Consider the following 18940-nt stretch of genomic DNA (forward strand, 5'->3'; position numbering starts at 1 on the left):
GAGCTGTCAGCAATGCAGTCACAGCGGAGCAAGGCAGCACCTCCCACACAGCGAAGATAGGCAGAAGAAACATCTGGGTGGACCTGAGACTTATTCTGTACTTTCCTGAGCTTAGACTAGAGTATCTGGCTGCATCCTGTTTTGTTCTCTTCCCCAAATAGAGGGAGGGGAGAGGTTCCTAATGCTGACCTTCAGGACACAAGCAAGTGTATCTATCAGCTCACCTCTGCAGCTTCCTCACTCTAAAGTTACCTCCAAAGGACATTTACTGCATTCACCTTCTGTGGCCTTTCCTTGGCCCCATCTGGATGCTATTCATATGTTAGATCTCTTCAGTCAACCTAGCAAAGAAAATACTGTAAACCCATGATATGGAGTTAGACCATATGCTTCACTGCCACAGAGGGCCATGATGTTTTTACAGGTATTCAGGTACAACAGAAACATGGGGGAGCAACTTGTTTAAACATCTGTGAGTATTAATGAAAAGCAAAGGAATTCAGTTCTCATGCAAAGGTGTCTCTGGATTTGTACAATGCTCAGAAGACAGTCAGTTAAAAAAGGCAGTAAGGAAGACAGAGGAACAGCCATGGAGCAACAGTTCTATCGGGTACTGTATTTAACTTACTCAGTTTTTGCCGAGCTATGGTAATGTGGTGGATTGACCTTGGGCAGCTGCCAGACATCTACCCAGCCACTCCCTCACTCCCCCTCCTCAACCCGACAGGAAGAAAATAAGATGGAAAGTTCACGCGCTGAGGTAAATGACAGGGAGATCACTCACCAGTTACCATCACAGGAAAAACAGACTTGACATGGGGAAAATTAATTTAATGTATTGCCAATTAAAGTAGGATCAGGTGGTGAGAAACAAAGACACTAAAACACCTTCCCCACCCATTGCCCTTCTCCCCAGACTCAGCTTCACTCCGTCATTCCTGACTCCTCTACCTCCTCCCCTGAGCAGCACAGGAGGATGGGGAGTGGGGTTACAGTCAGTCCATCACAGCTCCTCTCTGCCGCTCCTTCCTCCTCACACTTATCCACTTACCCACTTATCATCTCCATGGACCGCTCCAGGGACCGGAGCACCTCCTCTCCTCCTTCTATGACTCTGGTATTCACAGGGCTGTTTCTCACTTTTTTTTTCCTATTCCTCTGCCTACCCAGCATTTTCACCCGTTCTTAACTACATTTTTTCCCAGAGACACCACCATCATGGTCAACGGTCTCAGCTGTGGCTGCAGTGCATACATTGGAGCTCTCTGGACCCGGCTGTGTCTGTCACAGGGCAGTCCCGGCCTCCCCCCCTGCTACCAAAACCTTGCCACCTACACCCAATACAGGTAAACAGGCCATCATCCTCTATTTTGGAGGAAGAAATGACATGAAAAAGTTATAATAAACCGCTATAACAGTATCTACGCATTTGTATGTTATCTCCATAAATAAAAAACACTCAGCTACAGGCACTGAAGCAACAAGGATGCCTGCAGCTGCAGAGGAGTACACATAAGCCCAGCCCTGGGGTCATAAATCACTGGCATGAATCGAAAGCAACAGCCAGAAGCTTCACTGAGAAAAAGATGAAAGTGCCACTGAAGGAAGCAACTTAAATGCAAAATTGTTGTTTCTGTCAGCACAATTCCTGCAGTCTGGAACAACCTTCCCTCACCTCCCTGTCAACAGGCACACCAGCTTATTTCAGCTCAAAACGCATTGCAAAATAACTACTGGATGTACAGACACAGCCTGTACCTGTTGCAACTGGGAGTGTCCTACCCATGCTAAAGAAGCCCATTCCTGGTTTTGTAAGAACACTCAGTGACCTGAATTTACAAATAATCTTTATTTTGAATGGAAGGAGAGGAAAACAGTCATAAGTAAAACCAAATTTAGAAAGCCACATAGGTAGGAAATGCAACAGAAGCAAATCAGCCCAAAGCATGCACATGCACTGCCACATTAGGCATGAATGTCCACTATATCCACAGAATCCAAAATTCTTTAAGCAGATCTAAGGATTTTCTGCATGTCCTCCATGCAGTGGAGCACACAGCACCAGTGGGCCAGGAAACAAGTTTGCATCCCCCATTTTCCCTCGGATTTCCTGCCACAGACCCTCTGAAACACCATGTTTCATTGCAGTTCATTAACAATATCACCAAATACAATGCTTTCAAGAGTACCTTCCAGCTGACAGTCACTCCTTGCTTGAACATCTGTTTGATAGCCTATTCTTCTCCTGCAAGATCCATTTTCTGTCGTTAGCTTTACAGCATATTTGTAACACTGCTAGTTCAATCTAAGTCTGTCCAAATTACCATTTCAGACAAACCAGAATATTTCAGTACCCACTGCATTTAAACCTTCCATAGTCATTTCCTACATTTAGCTTAGACAATGCCCATTGAGATCTACAGTGTTAAAAATGCCACAAAAAAACACAAACAAACAAAAAAACCCACAGAATCACAGGTTGGAAGGGACCTCAGGGATCATCTAGTCCAACTTTCTAGGAAAAGCACAGCCTAGACAAGATGGCCCAGCACCCTGTCCAGGCGACTCTTAAAGGTGTCCAACATGGCCGAGTCAACCACTTCCCTGGGGAGATTATTCCAATGCTTGACTGTTCTCACTGTGAAAAATTGTCCTCTGGTGTCCAATCGGAATCTCCCCAAGAGCAACTTGTGTCCATTCCCCCTTGTCCTCTCCATGTGACTCCTTGTAAAAAGGGAGTCTCCATCTTCTTTGTAGCTACCCCTTAAGTACTGGTACATGGTGATGAGATCCCCTCTAAGCCTCCTTTTCTCAAGGCTGAACAAACCCAGTTCTCCTAGCCTATCCTCATATAGCAGGCTTCCCAGTCCTTTGACCTTACTTCCTTTCCATAATCCACCTGACTAAAAAAACTAAACCCAAATTATGTGCCATTACCAGTTATGCCACATATAAGCATCAATTATGCCACTTTTGAAGCACTGAAGCAGGCAACAGACCTTCAGCTGGTGCACACATTTTTACCCAAGCATAAAGAAAACTTTTGTCCATAAACAAAGACACTCTGAATACCTCTGCATCCCAAGGATCCCCTGAGCAGAATGGCTCTCAGCACAGGAGCCAGCACCATATACTATTTTTTAAGTGTGCATTGCAATCAGTGGCAGCCTGAGAGAAGGAGACAGCTCCAGAAGAGTATCATGTTTTCCAATAACTATAACCAATGGGCCATTAGTACTGTAACTGAAGGATTACAGATTATCTGGGAGTGTGTGCCCCTATTAACAGACTGTATATTAAAAAAAAAAAAAAAAAAAAAACCAAAAAAACCCCAAAACCAGAAAACAAAACCTCAGGCAAGCTAGACCTGCTACTACTCCCGTAAGGGATAACTTACATAGAATAATACAATAGATCCCACTTAGTCTGAATTAACAGACATCAACTCTCGAGAGATATATTGTTAAATACACAGCCTGTAACTCAAATAAGACCTGCATTAGGGGGGCAAAGATTTCTCTCTCAGTAAATCAGAAATCTGATTTATGTAGATGACATCCTAGTGTAGAAGCCCTTGGAAAGAACACCAAAGCAAAATAATCTTCCTCTCGTGGGCATTTCGCAGGAGTATTATCAGAGGAAAGAGGACACTGACTTATTCCTGCACCCCAAAAGGGGTAACCTAGGAGGAGACCTCTCATCTCATTCACCCTTTACCATCCTCTAACAATTTTCTAAATAGAACGTCTATTAAATATTAAACTCCCAGGACGCATATTTCAGAAACACGGTTGACAGCTTGACACAACTCCATACCAATGCCGGTGACATGGGAAGGGTTCTGGCTTCCAGAGCTGTCAATCTGCCCTCTCCAAAAGCGCTTCTTCATCCCTCTTGGGATTCAGTTTCCCAATTCATGCAGTGTTAAACCGTTCCTCTCATACCCCATGAGAGGGTTTCATCAGAACAGCAAAGGCACGGATTTTGGTTCATAACCCTCTTTTGTAACACTGCAGCTTCAGCACTTTCCTAAGCAGGGCTGATCTATTCTTGTGTAAGTAAGGATGTCTGACCATTTTAAACTGGTTTACCAGAAGAGCAGGCTAGATTAGTATCCTTTTAAAGCTTACATGGAGCAAGACATGGCATGATGTGCAAGGTGCCATGCCCCATCATGCCTGACCAGGAAGGCAAGGAAGAAGGAAAGACGACCAGAAGGAAGGCTAGTGTTAGCCCCAAATTCAGCGAGCCCTTCAGTGGCACAAGGGACAGACACCTTTGACCTAAAAAGCACGTGCTTGAACACCCAGCTTTTAAAAAGGTTGGAGGAAAGCTTCACAAAACCACAGAGCGGCACCCCAGAAGCCTCACCAAATGAGTCTCCAGTCCCCTACTGTGCCCCACCCTCCTCTTCAGCCACCCAGCTTCAACGCAGCCTACAGAATGGCAAACAAAGGCTGCCCCAGGGCAGGCATGTACCTTCCACCATCGCTAGTGGTAAATGTTACACAGCAGGCACAGCCATGGGAACCAACCATAATAAGTAATTACAGATCTGACACATCGTTCGAACTCCTCATACTTATTTCAGGCTTTTCCCACTGCTACAGACTGCAAACATCTTGGCAACTTTGAGTACTCTGGAAAATGTTACTGTGTTTATGTAGTGCTCAGTATCCATGACCACTAGCTAATTGGACAGTTAGTTTTTTGGTTGGTTGGTTTTTGGGTTTTTTTAAAATGTTAATTTTAAGAACAAGGACTTAGCCACAGCTGGGGGGGGAGGTTAATTACTGCCATAAATATTAACACAACTGATTCCCATGATCTGGCAGAAGGCACTCACAACATGGGAATGGTCTGCCTCCAGAAGGGAAGTCAAAGCACTTGAAGCAGTGCAAGTTTCAGGCACTCATTTAGCTCTTTCCATTTAATTGCACTGACTCTAAAGTGGAGTTTCATACAGCTATTCTCACAGCTAGCACCACACGGTACAGTCAATAAATGGTTAAACTAAATTTAAGCAGCACGGATTTTTTACTTTTTAAGAATTATTGTTATTTTTATTTAAGGCACCAGTGCCTTTAGGTGTCAGTAGAATTCCCACTCCAAATTCTCCCAGCAGCTACCCACAGCTGGTCACTGTTCTCCATTTCAAGCAGTCACCACAGCTCTTCATCTCTGCTGGAGGAATTGGTCAACTTGACTCCTGAAGCAAGGTCCCACTGATTTTAATCCTTTGACCAAAGCAAAAGAAGAGCCCTATGGCTTCAAGGCAAGTTGTTGCAACCTACAATCTTCTGTTTGAGGCATGATGTTGACTGAGGTCATGTGACCTCACTGGAGAGGCTTCTCATACCACTAACCGCTATCAGAGCTCCTCTCAAACACCATGCAGATTTATAACAGCCTGTTATAAAACAGTCAGACACCAAAATTGTCCTTACAAGGTGATCTGGCGTTGTCAAGGTATGACAGCTCCTAAGACGCAGTGAAAAAAAACAAATTTCAGCCAAAAAGCACGGAAGAAGGAAGGTATGGTAAACTGCTACCCAGAGCAAGTTACTCAGGTATGGTAAATTGCCACCTGTCACCTTATCAAACTAGCGGGGTGGCTATCCTGGATGCGGCCTCACTCTGCCAGTCAGGCCAGCACCTTGTGCCCTTCCGAGCTCTTCACTAGCTCTTTCCTTTTTACTTCAAGTCAAGGCACATTCTCCTTATGGGAGCTCCCGTGCACAGTCAAAAGCAGTCTGCCAGTAGTCCTAAGCCTGAAATGAAAGTATTTTCAGCTACTGTCAAGTCTGTAAAACTATTAGTACGCAGTATACTGGGTTATCAAAAGTTAACTGCATTCTTTCTCCAGGAGGTTCAAGTTTTCTGCTTGCTGCTCTGCAAGAAAGAAACTGGGCTCCCCTCTGCCCCATACCAGTCAGTGCAGAGCTGGGACCGAGGTCCTCCTGGCAGGCTCAGAGTCTCCTCCCACTCAGCAGCACTAGTTCAGACTCTTGCTGCACTGTGTCACACCAGCCAGGGTGCAGTGACGGACACAGTTAGTTAGAGCTCAGCTCAAGGCATGGAAGCAAGCACTGCTTTTTTGGACTGCGCTTCTGCAAACAGGCAGAGGAACCACTCCCCCACTCAATGCAGCCAAAAGGCACATACAGTGTCCTTCACAGCCATTTCTGGATGCCAAGTCATTAACCTTGGGGCTCAGGGGAGAGGTAAAGAGGGTCATTTTGCCTGTTTTAATCCCTGCCCAGCATTTCCCCTTTCCTGGAAATTTTTCCTTTCTTGAAAAATTCTTTTAATGGAGGTTTCAAGCACTTTCATACACAATGTCAGAGAAAACACCAGCTTACAGAAGGAAGTTTGCGGTTTGACCTGAGACCTGCATATTCTGGCCCTGGGACACACCTATGACCTGTGCAGGTTACATGAAGGACAACGGACACCTTGCAGAAGGTACTTGGGTGGGAAGGAGAGAGGCACAGAAAGGAGAGGTGTGCAGCCCATGCCTGCCCTGGACAGAGTGCTTGGGGGGTGGGGGGCTGAAGGTGGCTGCACTTTGACTATTCATGTCTGCTGGGTAGCTAAAGATACAGTAGAGATAAGAACATGGAAGAGAAATGAGGAACTGCCAAAGCAGTTGCTGGATTTCCTGAGCCCTTCTCCCCACAACCCTCAAGCCTGCACAGGGAAGGGGAGCTGGTCTCTACCCAAGGCTGGATGCCTACTGGCACGCGTCATTCTCAGTCTCTTGGGGCAAGAGTCAAAGGACACTGCAGAGCTACTCTGTCTGCCCTAAGACCACAAAAAGCAGCTGCCGCCACCGCCACCCACATCAGGAGCAGCAAGAGAGTGGGACAGGCTGGGAGCACAACTTCAATTGATCAAGGCTGAGTTTTATCTAAGCTGAAATAGCTGAAGGTTCCTTTAAAGGAGCTTGGCTGCCCCGTTTTAAAGCCATGTTGATATCCAGTCCCCACCCATGGAAGTGAGAAATCCCAGCTCAAATGCCACTCAGATAGCTGCTCCTCCTAGGGCAGAGTCCACATGCTAAGTAGAGATTTTCAAAGATGTTAAAATCATTTCAGTGCAACACCACCAAAGGCATTGCCAATAGGCTACCTCTGACACCAGCTTAAGGGATAGCATTTCAACACTCCTAAAATTCACACAGACCAAAGTCTGGGCAGCTTATAACAAAGACAGATGGAGCAGGAACATCTTGTCATTTTGGACTAGCACAGCACATTGCATTTCACACACACATTGGAGATGCTACAGCCGCTCCTCACAGGCCATTCGCTGTCTTCCTCAGTTGGCAGAGTAAACTGTTTTCACCCCTTTGCATCTGAAGAGCATTACAGTGCGGAAGAGCTTGACAAAGGTGCTCTGCACAAAACAAACACAAGGTGTGACAGCTGCCAGCACAGACTTAAATGCTGAAGAGAAGCAACAGCAGCAGAATCATGAAGAACCAGCAGCTTTCCACACAGGGACGTGGTAAATGACGAACACTAGCAGAAAATCTAAAAATACCCCAAACTTGCATTAAGAAAAAACAGCAAAGGCTTAAAACTGGTATTATGAAAGGATTCATTCATTAAAACAAGCAGGATTAATTTTTTTTTAATCCTTCAATAGCTAAACACTCCAACATGCCAGAAAAGAAAACAAAAACAAGCAAACAAAAAAAGCAAAAAAAAAACCCCAACAAAACACAAAAAACCCAAAACAGGAAACCTCCAGCTTCACAAGGCCAGGCACTGTACCACAGCCAGGAAGGCACAGCTGAAGGGGACTACACAACACGGCAGGCAGCAAGCTGCACAGAAAGTGAAGAAAAGGCCCAAAATGTTCACAGTGGGAAGGCTGCCAACGCCTCTGGCTTGTTCTTACTGATTCACGTCACCAAAAACATCTTCCTAGAGAAGGTGCACAGTGCTAGGATTAGACACAGCAGGAGAGCAGACACATCAGGCTCTGCAGAGTAACACAGCAAACATCTCCCCAGCAGAAGCAACATGCTCCTACCAATGACACAACTCTGGGATTCGCACAGAAGCATTTCATGGAGAAATGTGATCAGGCGTGAGGACAGAAGAACCACCACCATAATATTTAGAGGCCACAAACAAGCAGAAATGCAACAAACAGATAGGAATAAATTATGGGGCACAAAGATTTGCATCCTGTCAGAGCTCCTGAAGAGCAACAGGGGACTGGCCACAGATGCAATTCTGCAAGGAACTCAACAGCAGATCCACTGCAGTGGTAACCACGAGTCCAGATACTGTAGGAACATCAATGCTGGAAGAGAAGAGGTCTTACATGGATTCTGGCACATTACCCATTTAAAAAAAAAAAAACTAGAAAGCAAATCATGTCACATGAAGTTAGTGCATGGTCCTACAGAAGGACCATGATGCCAACCAACCACAGCTTTTCCTATTATTATTTGAGGCTACAAAAGGAGAACAGAATTGGGCAAGTGGCTGCAGAGCCCAAGGAGAAAGAAGCAGACACGCATCAGGCACAGCAAATCTGGAACACCAGAGCACTGAGGTGCAAACCAGAAGGGCATAGTCAGTGACTCTGTAGGGGGAGGCTTGGTAAGGAAAGGAACTCACAGAGTATCTAAGAAAGGGGAAAAGGAAGGCCATACACAGCTTGCAAAATCCAGCCATTCCAAGGCATCAGGTTTCTGCTTGGCCTGATTTTATTCTCTCCTGTCTCCACATTTGTTCAGGAGGAAAAAGGACTTCCTTCTTTGTCAGATGCTCAGTAATTTGACTCCTGTTCTCCCCTCCGTGCCACTGACAGAGGAACCCATGCTGCAAGACAATCCTGGTCACCAGAGGACGAAAGATCTCGAGATACAAAGGGAAAGTCAGAGATATTACAGCATGCATGCCTGAAACGCCCCTATAGCTTTGCATCACATTGTGCAGATCCAGGCTTCAGCAACAGCAAATCCCAGCACAACCTCTGCTCAGGCTAATGTCCTACGTCAGTCTGCCCCCCACCTCGGTATAGAATCATTGACTCACAGAGTGGTTGGGGTTGGAAGAGACCTTCAGAGATCATCTTGTCCAACCCCCCTTTCATCTTTCACTAGACCAGGTTGCTCGAAGCCCTGTCCAACCTGACCTTAGCATTATAGAATCACAAAATATCTCCAGCTGGAAGAGACCCATAAGGATCACCGAGTCCAGCTGCCACCGTGCAAGCAGTGAGAAAGTTCTCCTGGCTTTGTAATGTCAGGAACACACTAGAGTAATTTCTGTACCTAAAAATACTATTTTATATTCCCTAAGATGGCAAATTTTTTTGGTGCTGCTCATGCCATTTCATAACAAGTTGTAAATCTCTCTGGGACTGACCTTATTTGTGCCTTGTGAATTGCAGTATGCCGTGTGGTGCCTTGTTTACTTACTTCTGCAATTGTTCTTTAACAAATCAGAAAATCACTGCTATGAACAATTCCAACAATGGGACATCCACAGCTTCTCTGGGCAACCTCTATTCCAGTCTCACCACCCTCACTGTAAAAAAAATGTCTTCTTCACGTCCAATCTAAACCTACCCTGTGGTAGAGCTTATGGACTCCTTAAGGACCCTTAACTGGTCCAGGACCAGAGGCCACAAGTGGTTTTAATCCACATTTCATATTTGCCTGACTCACCAGTGGCACAGGAAGAGCTAGAGCCATCTGCAGGAAAAGCTACTCTTGCCACAGCCTCAGAAATCAATGTGATAAGCTAAGGTTTTGCAAACAGTTCTGAAGCGGTAGCACTTGCTATTGCACTTTTATGGAAAAGTGTCATTGCACTTCTGGCTTCTCATCAACACATCTTGTCACAGTTCCCTTCTGGAGAAGCTGAAAATAAAGCAGGAAGCTTCCAGTCCAGTTGTTCATATCATTCCATGACTGGTGCATCATCCACTCCAAAAAAAGAGGCATTCCCAGGCAACTGGTTTGCCAGAGTCACTCTTGAACAGGCCCTTGCTTCAAGGAGCGAACACTAAGCAAGGAAATCTAAAGCAAAAATAACAACAACAAAAAAAAAGAAGCAACCCTCCCATACGACAGGCCATTATTTCTCACTTAGTTGGAAACATTCAATTCCCACGCTACAGAGGCTCACCCGGATTCACTCACACTAGTAAAAGGCCCTTGCATGGATTAGATTATGGCAAAGCATTTGATTTACAGTACATCAGTGGCTAAGTAAACTACACTGATAGGAAGCAATCATTCAGCAAGCAACTCATGGACTTATCTCCAGTGTTCACAGTGATGGTGCTGGCTTTCGTTACCTACAAGCATGTGGAAATCATCTGGAATCTGGTGTTAAGATGAGCTAATGATTAAAGACAAGAAGCAGCACAGGAGAAAGTAATTGCAGCAGGTCTGCTGCTCAGTATGACATGACTCAGAGCTCCCTGATTTAAAATACTTTCCATTTTTGACCACTGGCTTTCTACTGTCACATATGAAAGACTCACTTAAAATGAATAACGTTTTGGTAACATTTTTTATCACAGATCCACCCTTTCCTTCTCATGCTGCAAGAATTACTGATGCTGTAACAGCCTAAGGTGATACCTCGCACCGATCACAAGCAGCATGCTGTATCAGTCTTGTACCTAAAGGAAGCAACAAAACCATTACCATGACAGCAGCAGATCCTTTGACAGGGCACCCTGCCTCCAACAGATGCACAGGAATGCTCAGAAATCCTCAGAAAAACAGGGCATTCAGTTGGCAAGAACCAACACCACCAGTTTATCCTCCCCAAACAAGGGGCCTCTTTCCATCTCTTTTCAGCCCCAGCACACACCTGTGCAGGCACACGCAATCACTTGTGTTAACCGAGATGCCAACCTTGCTATAGATGTTGAACTTTTCAACTTACAGATCGTCCTCCTCCCCGTTCCCTCAGAATAACCACAGCCAAAAGAGCAGCTAAAGCTGGTCACTTAACAAACTAAGGGGAAAAAAAGTGGAGAGAGGTCTCCTCTTTCATTGGTGGCTACAGGCCCTGAGCCCCAGCATGACAGTGGCTTCATTTCCTAGAGGGTTGCATCCCCCTGGCTCCAGGGCATCACAGCAGGTCTTCCAGGTGAAGTTTTCATCACATGGAAGTAGCCTTGCTCTGCTGTTTAGTTAGCCCCTAGCACATCGCACAGCCCCCACAGCCATGGTCTGGGCCCTCCTCTTGCCCCAGCTGTCCCACACTGCCCTGGTGGCAGCCCATGTCCTGTCCCTGCACATCCCAGTGGCCAGAGCCACTGCACAGCCCTCCAGCTGCCTCTCTGCACTGCACACAGGGACCTTGTCGGATTTAGGACTCCCACCCCGGGGCGAGGGAAGCCTGTCTCCAGTCCTGTTGCAACACTATAAGCCATTTCAAGGCCTCGATATCCCTCTCTTTTTCCACCTAAGACCCAGCAAGAGCAGAATCGCCACGCTCCACCTGTGCATCCCACACCAGATGAGTCCTTGCATTAAGAAACCCTGACAGCCCCCTCCATCAATCTGTGCAGCCCCTTCCTGAATCCACAGAAGCATCCAGCACTCACATCACACACGGACACGGATCCCAGAGCTGAATTCACCGTGTGAGACACAAAATGTCTTCTTTGGGTGCACGTCTACTCTCTGCTATTGCCATTGCTTCTTCCACGCTTGTAGTGGAAGAGATAGCAGGCAGCCATAGACACCCTCCCTCACTGTGCAGCTTCCAGGCTTCCATCATACCCTGCCTCACAGCCTTCCCCCAGCTGAAAAGCCTGGGGTTTTTGCTTTAGGAACAACTAAATGGGTATCCCAGTCCTCCAAGCAGCCTTGCTGCCCTTCTCTGAACTTTTCCTGGTCTGCTAAACTTTTTTGAGACAAGAGGACAAGGGCCACAGATGGCATCAAATAGCTGCATGTACCATGAATTTATTTAGGGAGCATAACAACGCTCTCCAGGTCACTCTTTTTTCCTCCTACTTCCCAACAGCCAATTTGCTTTTTTGATCACTGTTGAGCTCCAAGCTGACATCTTCTAAAATTTAACCTGATTCCAAACTCTTTCTCAGACTAGATTTTAACTGGAAGAGACCAGACCTGTAGAATGAAACAGTGTAAAAATCTGCTGATTTTACAGGTACTCCAAATAATTTAAGTGAATTCAAAATGTCATCTCTTTGCCTCCTGTCCAAGCTGCCCTGACTGCCTTTGTTAGAGCCCCACAGTTCAGGCAGCCTTTCCCCTCACCGCACCCAAGGCCCATGCTTACACAGCTCCCCACACTCCCATGCTTCTGCAGGCTGCTTTGAAGGCAACTTGAAACCTGCTGTATGAACATGAGCGGCAGTCATCCTCTCTGACAACAAAGCTGAACACAAAAGCACAGCCATGGAGTGAGACACTGGCTTTCTGGGAACTACACCTCCAAAAGCAGAGGGATGCAGGGTCTAAGGAAGAGAGATAACAGAGCCAAAACCCATAGCTGCCAGCCAGGCTTGGTAACCCAGCAGAGGGTTTCCTGACAGGTCCAAGCCCTGTAACAGCTCCCCTGTTTTCACTTCTAAGCCCACACTGAAATCTCCCTGGCTGTCTCTAAAGTGTCACAGCACAAGGCCAGATGGTAACACAAAACACAGAGATACCAGCAATCTTAGATAATGTGAAGCAATCTTAGGTAATGTGAGGCACCCCACACAGAGCACTCATAGGGAGAACAAACAGCTTTCTCAACTGCCAGAGCATCCTTGGCAGAAAAAAAAAATCTTCAGCTGTGAAAAGCATGGGAGAGAGAGACTAAGCCTGCCAACTTGACCTTCTCAGAGCTTGAAAAGCAAGTGGGAGAGTAACACTTTTTTTTCTTGCTATTAAATCTTAAAATAACAATGTGCAGGAGAATCCTATACTCCTGCCCTGTGAACTGAGCTAAAGGGTGGGGGTGGGGGGAGACTTGGAGTCAAGTTGAATTTCCTGCTGAACAGGCCCTCAACTGACCAGATATCCCAGCAGACAAAGCGCATTTACCTAGAATCTCTCTTCTAACTCCAGGGTGCCAGCCTAGTTACAGTTCACTGAATTAACACAATAAAATGAATTGATTTCCATAATAAAAAAGCCTCCACATGGCTCCAGAGCAATAAAAGAAGAAAGAGGACAGCAGCTTGGTAAGATTTAAAAACAAACAAAAAAATTCAGTTTTTGCCTCATTGAATTGCAGGTTTGAGCCCCCAAATGAACCCCTATTTTTAGCTGATCATCTAAAAAGTGTGAGGGAGTGCAAAGCATTGGGGTCAGCATTGCTGTCTGCAGCAAGCCAGCACGCAGCCTCAAGAGAGGGTTAAACGTAGTCAGGCACAGCACATCTGCATCATCAGCACTGCACAGGGACCAGCAGCACAGGTCTATTTATAAACCAGTCATGTACAACTGTAGCCTGCAATGAAAGACTAGGACTGCAGGGTGTCAGCCTTCAACAACATGCTGTCTAATTTAATTAAAGAGATGGCTGTGTTCACACGCACACACATATAAACACATGTCCAGGAGAGGTAGGAACAACAAGCTCAGCGTTTTGAAAACAACACATTTCACAAAATTTCCGTGCAGAGGGCAAGAACCTCCAGCAAATGTGCCCTCACACAATCTTCCCATTCCCTCACTCTGTGACCAAATGTGACTGATGGGCTATGACTGCTACAGCTCACCATTGCTCAGGTACCACTAGCTCTTGGGTGGTTACTGGGTTTCTTTGTAGCCCTGGACATGGAAACAAAGTCACTGTAGCAGTCACACGCATCTTCTGCACCAGGACAGATTACTGTGCCATCAATTTCCCTTTAGAGAGGTGAAACCCAGTTTCAGATACAAAGCTCTGTCTGCCACTGAGCAGACAGAGGGAGCATTTCTTTGTTGTGGGACTAGGAAAAAAAAAGCCTCTATCATCTCCTCCCGTTCCCACTCTCACTCCCCATATTCCCCAAAGAGCTGGACTCTCCTGCTCAGGAGTCCTTGAGCCAGGGACCTAGCAACAGCAAAGGACAAGAGGAGAGAACTGGCTGCAATCAGGCTGCTGTGGGTAAAGCACCGCTGACGCACAAGAAGCAACATGCTGACAAAATACTGGGGTATGAATGGCAGCTGCTGGTGAGGCAAAAGCAGCCACAGAGGAAGACTAGAGATCAGATCACAGCCTGGGCTCTGCTGTCCCCTCAGCCCCTGGAGGCCAGGAGTGTTTGGCTGCATTCGGGTGCCCCACAGGCATGAGGGCTCCAGCACAGCCCCACAGCCTTCACGTAGCCTGAAGCTCATTCCCCACCAAGGGAGCACTAAGCACATACATGCCTTTCTGCCCCTTCCAACCCCAAACAGAAACCACTTTTAAAAGCCCCTGCAGGAATGTGGGAAGCTGTGTTTGGGTTAGATTCTCCTAGGCTTGTTCTGACAGCCACTACAAATAGAGTCCCCAGTGTCTCTGCTCACAGTCTAACATGGCAGTCATTCAAAATACAACAAACCTGTTCTGGAGGAAATTATGCTTCTGGAGTCCAAGTCAAGCTTCTTTACCAGTGTATCTGGGTCAATCTTCAGCCCAGAAAAGACACCAGAAGACGAGAAGTCCCAGTCCTTATCCAAAAGAAACATTAAGCAGGAGTCAGTACAAACACCACCAGGTAACAGTAATTTAAAAATAAAAAAAAAACCAAACCCAGAGACACCCAGACAGAAGGAGTGTGCATGCTCCAGCCTGCACAGGCAGGGGTAGGTAAGTCACCCCACTGGCCTGACCCCCCCCAGGCTCTTCCACCCCGAACGAAGTTTCACAGTCACATTTTGGACTGTTCTAAGAGATTTCCACCTGAACTCAACCTCACCTCACTCAAGTGAATCCTCACTATTACTCCTAGAACTGTGAACAGCACCCTTAGGAAAAGCCAAATTTATTACAGATATCTAAGTACATAACAATACAGGTAGGCAGCAAATGAGCAGATTAGGGGCCTAAATCAGTGGACATTAAGCAGATTCAGTGGCTACTAGTCATTTACCAAATCTTCAGCATCTAGTTCCTTTAGGCATGCAATGCCTCCCTACGTCCTAAGCTTTGCAGTAGCTTCTCTGGTTGGCTTAGAATTTATTATTTTAGCCAGCAGGATCTCCCAGCACCAACATGCAACTTTATAGTGGTATAAAACCAGCTGTTCATGGCACAACCTATTCCTCCCTCCTCACAAGGAAAGCTGTAGGTGCATAAAAACCATTTACTGCTGTTCTGTGTCCTCGCTGTGGGCAGCACCCAGATTTAACCTGAACTATGTAATAATAACACAACTGGTGAAACCAGACATGGTTTAAAGCTCCTAAATGATTGTGTGTAAACTGATAGCCCACCTCCACCTGCCCTGCCCTGACCTCGAAGAGAACCACTGCAAAACGAGCCAGGCAACCCCTTACCCCTCCACTCACAACACTTGCTGGTAATGATCCCCACCCTCTCCCCTAGCAGAAGGAGCAGCGGGCTCTCCTCTCTGCTTGTTAAAGGCCTGGGGATGCTATAGGGGCTGCCTACGGCGGCTGCAATAGCTGCCGCTACACAGCGGTTTCAGCATCGCGGCTGAGGACATGGAGCGGCACCAGCCGTCACTGCAGCGGCGCGCTGACACGCCCACGATGCACAGACAGGCCCTGAGAGAAGTGACAGGCCTTCGGGAAGCCGTTTCCCGAAGACAAGATGGCGGCGGCCCCTCCCTCACACACCTCCCGCCCCTGGACGGCCGGCGCGCGGGAGGTGGAGCCCCGCCCCACGTGAGGCCGCGGGGCGCGCGTCCCCATCGCCCCGTGCACCCCCGGTACCTTGCCGGCCGCCCCGGGGCCGGGGCCGCAATCGGGGCGCGGCGGCGGGGGAGGGTCCCGGGCGGGCCAGGGCCGGGGGGCGGCACGGTGGAGCCGTGGGCGCTTAGCCTTCCCCACCATGGCGGCGCGGGACGGAAGGGAAGAAGGGAGGAAGGGAGGAGGGGAGGAAGGGAGGGGGAGGAAGGGAGGGGGAGGAAGGGAGGGGGAGGAAGGGAGGGGGCGGGCCCGCCGGCGCCGCGCCTCTCCTGCGCCGGGGCCACCCTCCCCCCCCGGGCGGGCCGCGCTGCCGGACGGGTTGAGGTGGTCGGGGAGCTACCTCCCTCGGCCGCCACAGGCAGAGCCCAGAAACCACCCCCCAACCCCCACCAGCCCGCTCAGTAGCTGTTAACTCTGAAGCGTAATGGTGGGGCCTTAAACACCAGCGTTCTGCCGCTCGCCACTCTGATGGGCAGCCGGGGCGTTGGTGGCCGTCAGAGTGGCAGTGGTGTAGGCAGCGTCCTGGAGGTAGCTCCTGGAACAGGAACAGTTTGTCCAGAGAGGTTGTGGAGGCCCTATGCCTAGAAACATTCAAGGTCACATTGGACAGGGCTCTGAGCAACCTGATATAGTTAAAGATGTCCCTGCTCACTGCAGGGGGGTTGGACTAGATGGCCTTTAAAGGTCCCTTCCAGCCCAAACCATTCTATGATTCTGTGAAACAGGTGGAGGGTGGTTGTTCAGTGTATTTAGGTTAAACCCAGAGACTCTACAACACAAAGTCTGGCATAAGTGTAAGTCCCTGGAAGACCTGAGGCCTCTTGGTAGCACTAGCCAGAGACCAGGGTGCCATGGTAGGACAGAAAATTCTGGAACTCCCTGCCAGAAATTATTTCCATAGTTACAGCAGCAGAAAATACCTGACGAGCCCCTGTGGAGCCCGAGCACTTGTTTGACCATGCAGTTGTCACCAAAAGCTGGGGATAAAACTGCTTAACACTGGCTGTATTAAAGCGCAGGCATTACTTTATTTGGCGCCAGGTGCACGGGGGATAATTCCTCCTAGTGTGCGCACCTACCATAATTCCTTTTAGACATTTATACATGGAAGTTAAGATACCACGCCTAATACGTAATCACTGACCTGGCTGGGCGTCCCCTTCTTCCATTGGTCTATATCTTCTCCACTTAAGTTTAAAGGTACAGTGTCATTTTAATTCACTGCGCATGCTCAAGAGGAGTTGGCAGGGGAGTAGTCTTTTCATCCCTCAGTTGACTCAGTGGTCACAATCTCCCCTTGCTGGAGTTACCTTTCCCCTAGTTGCCACGCTTCGGCACCTTCTGGGCCAAGATGTTCCCTGCTATCACTGCTGGCTGATTTGTGGCCTTCCTTTATCTTCATGCCCTTCTTTGCAGCAGGATGTTCCCACTGTTAGTCACTGAATTTCTACAGATTTGTATTCTTTTAGGAGGTTCTTGTCAATGGGGCATTCATTGCTAATAGCTTATTGTCTGGCCTAAGCATTCTTTATTACCTTGTTAAAATTCCCAGGTCTTAGTCTCTACTCCTGGCTATGATTCTTTCTTAACTACTACTAACTCCTGCGCTATTCCATTTCACCCAAGAATACATGTGTGAGGTAACACAGTCACAGACCCAGGTGGAGACCCCTGACAAAACAGCCTCAGCCCTAGCTGCACGTTTCCATGCATGCGAGAAGGTGAGATGCAAAGCCACTTCTCTCCCCCCTCCAGGGGAATAAAAAGCTCCGGCCTTGGGAACTATGATGGTTCTGCTCTTAAAAAGCTCCGTCGGGTGCTCTGCGGTTAATGCATCTTTGTTTTCCGGCTGACCTTTCTCTGTCCTCCCTGGCTCCCTCCAAGCTGTGTTTCCCAGGGTCTGACACTGGGGAGCAGACTCATGGACCCACATCCCCACCCTCACTTCAGGGCTACCCCAAGCCCCAAGTAGCATTTTCCACTGTTCTTTTGAAGCCTCAAAAAATACAAAAAAAAAAAAAAAAAAACACCCAAAAAACCACAAACCATCCAAAAAGTAAAATGCCAAATGTTGTGTTCACCGGTAACTGGTTTCTTAAAGCAAGGCAAACTTCTTGCTGTGTACTTCTCTATGCTGACAGAAGTTCCTTTTTCGGCCCTGGCTTACAGGCGGATGAGTGAGTACATGCCAGAGGATGAGAAGAGCGAGTCCAGGGGACGCAAAGCTGCTCCCAGCTAGCAGGGCAGTACTGATGAGTCCATCTCCTGGGCAGCAGCTGCTCCCACCCAGCCAAGGGATTGATGAGTGTGGATGGGCAGGGGCAGCACGAGAGTGCAAGGCAAGCCATGCCATGCAAGTGGACACCTGGTGACCCTCCTTTTGGGTACCAAGGACAAGGGGAAATGCAGGGAGAGGACCCTGGGAAGGTGGTGCTGCTTGGAAAGATGCCATGTGCAGTTTAGGCACCTGCTCACAACCAAGCATACCCCTATACAAATACAAGAAGGTCGCAAATAAAAAATATCTCTGAGGATGGGGATCCCACAGCCTCCCCGAACCCCTGCTCCCACTGTGCTACTCATTCGGCCAGAGTATGGCAGTGGGTGGGACACACCAGGGAAGATTTAATGTTCACCAGGGGTAAAAAATAACACCAGGAAAACCACCTCCATTACCCTGCTGTAGGCTGGGTGAACGTCATTTCAGAGCAAAGCACCAAAATGACAGCTCTGGCCACCAAAATCAGCACTCTGGGGAGCAATAACTCTGAAAGTGCCCAGCTGGATGTCCTCTCCCCACCCTGGCTGCTCAAGAGCATCCTGCAAAAACCACAATGGGCCCGCAGTCAGTGGCAGGGGGAAACACAATCTACTTTAGTAAAAATAAAATTAAAAAGGGGAACTAATAAAAATAAAGATGGTTGAAAGAAAATTTAAAAATCAATGTTTGACAGCTTAAAATATTTACAGTCGGGCTGGGGAGCATACACGCTACAACTAAGCATATATGTGTCTCCAAAGGATGCCCACCCCCTTCACCTGCAGCAGGCTTAAACAGTAGCAAGGAGAAATAAAATAAAGAAACAAAAA

General features: G+C 47.6%; 1 protein-coding gene across 3 annotated transcripts in view; it reads right to left on the reverse strand.

Annotated features, from left to right (window-relative positions):
- The window catches only part of SLX9 (SLX9 ribosome biogenesis factor), a 60331-nt gene extending 44288 nt beyond the window's left edge, over window positions 1–16043 (reverse strand). The window contains exons 1-2 of one of the 3 annotated variants that reach the window (XM_075094215.1): window positions 15875–16043; window positions 14539–14647 (exon numbers count right to left, since the gene is read on the reverse strand). In XM_075094215.1, the coding sequence (XP_074950316.1) occupies window positions 14539–14647; window positions 15875–15994 (229 nt within the window). In that variant the 5' untranslated portion in view covers window positions 15995–16043. The remainder of the gene's footprint in view (window positions 1–14538; window positions 14648–15874) is intronic. The other 2 variants (XM_075094214.1, XM_075094213.1) reach the window with 2 other exon arrangements.
- Between the last annotated feature and the right edge of the window lie 2897 nt (window positions 16044–18940).

This window comes from Phalacrocorax aristotelis, chromosome 5 (genome assembly GCF_949628215.1).
Source record: "Phalacrocorax aristotelis chromosome 5, bGulAri2.1, whole genome shotgun sequence".
NCBI lineage: Eukaryota > Metazoa > Chordata > Aves > Suliformes > Phalacrocoracidae > Phalacrocorax > Phalacrocorax aristotelis.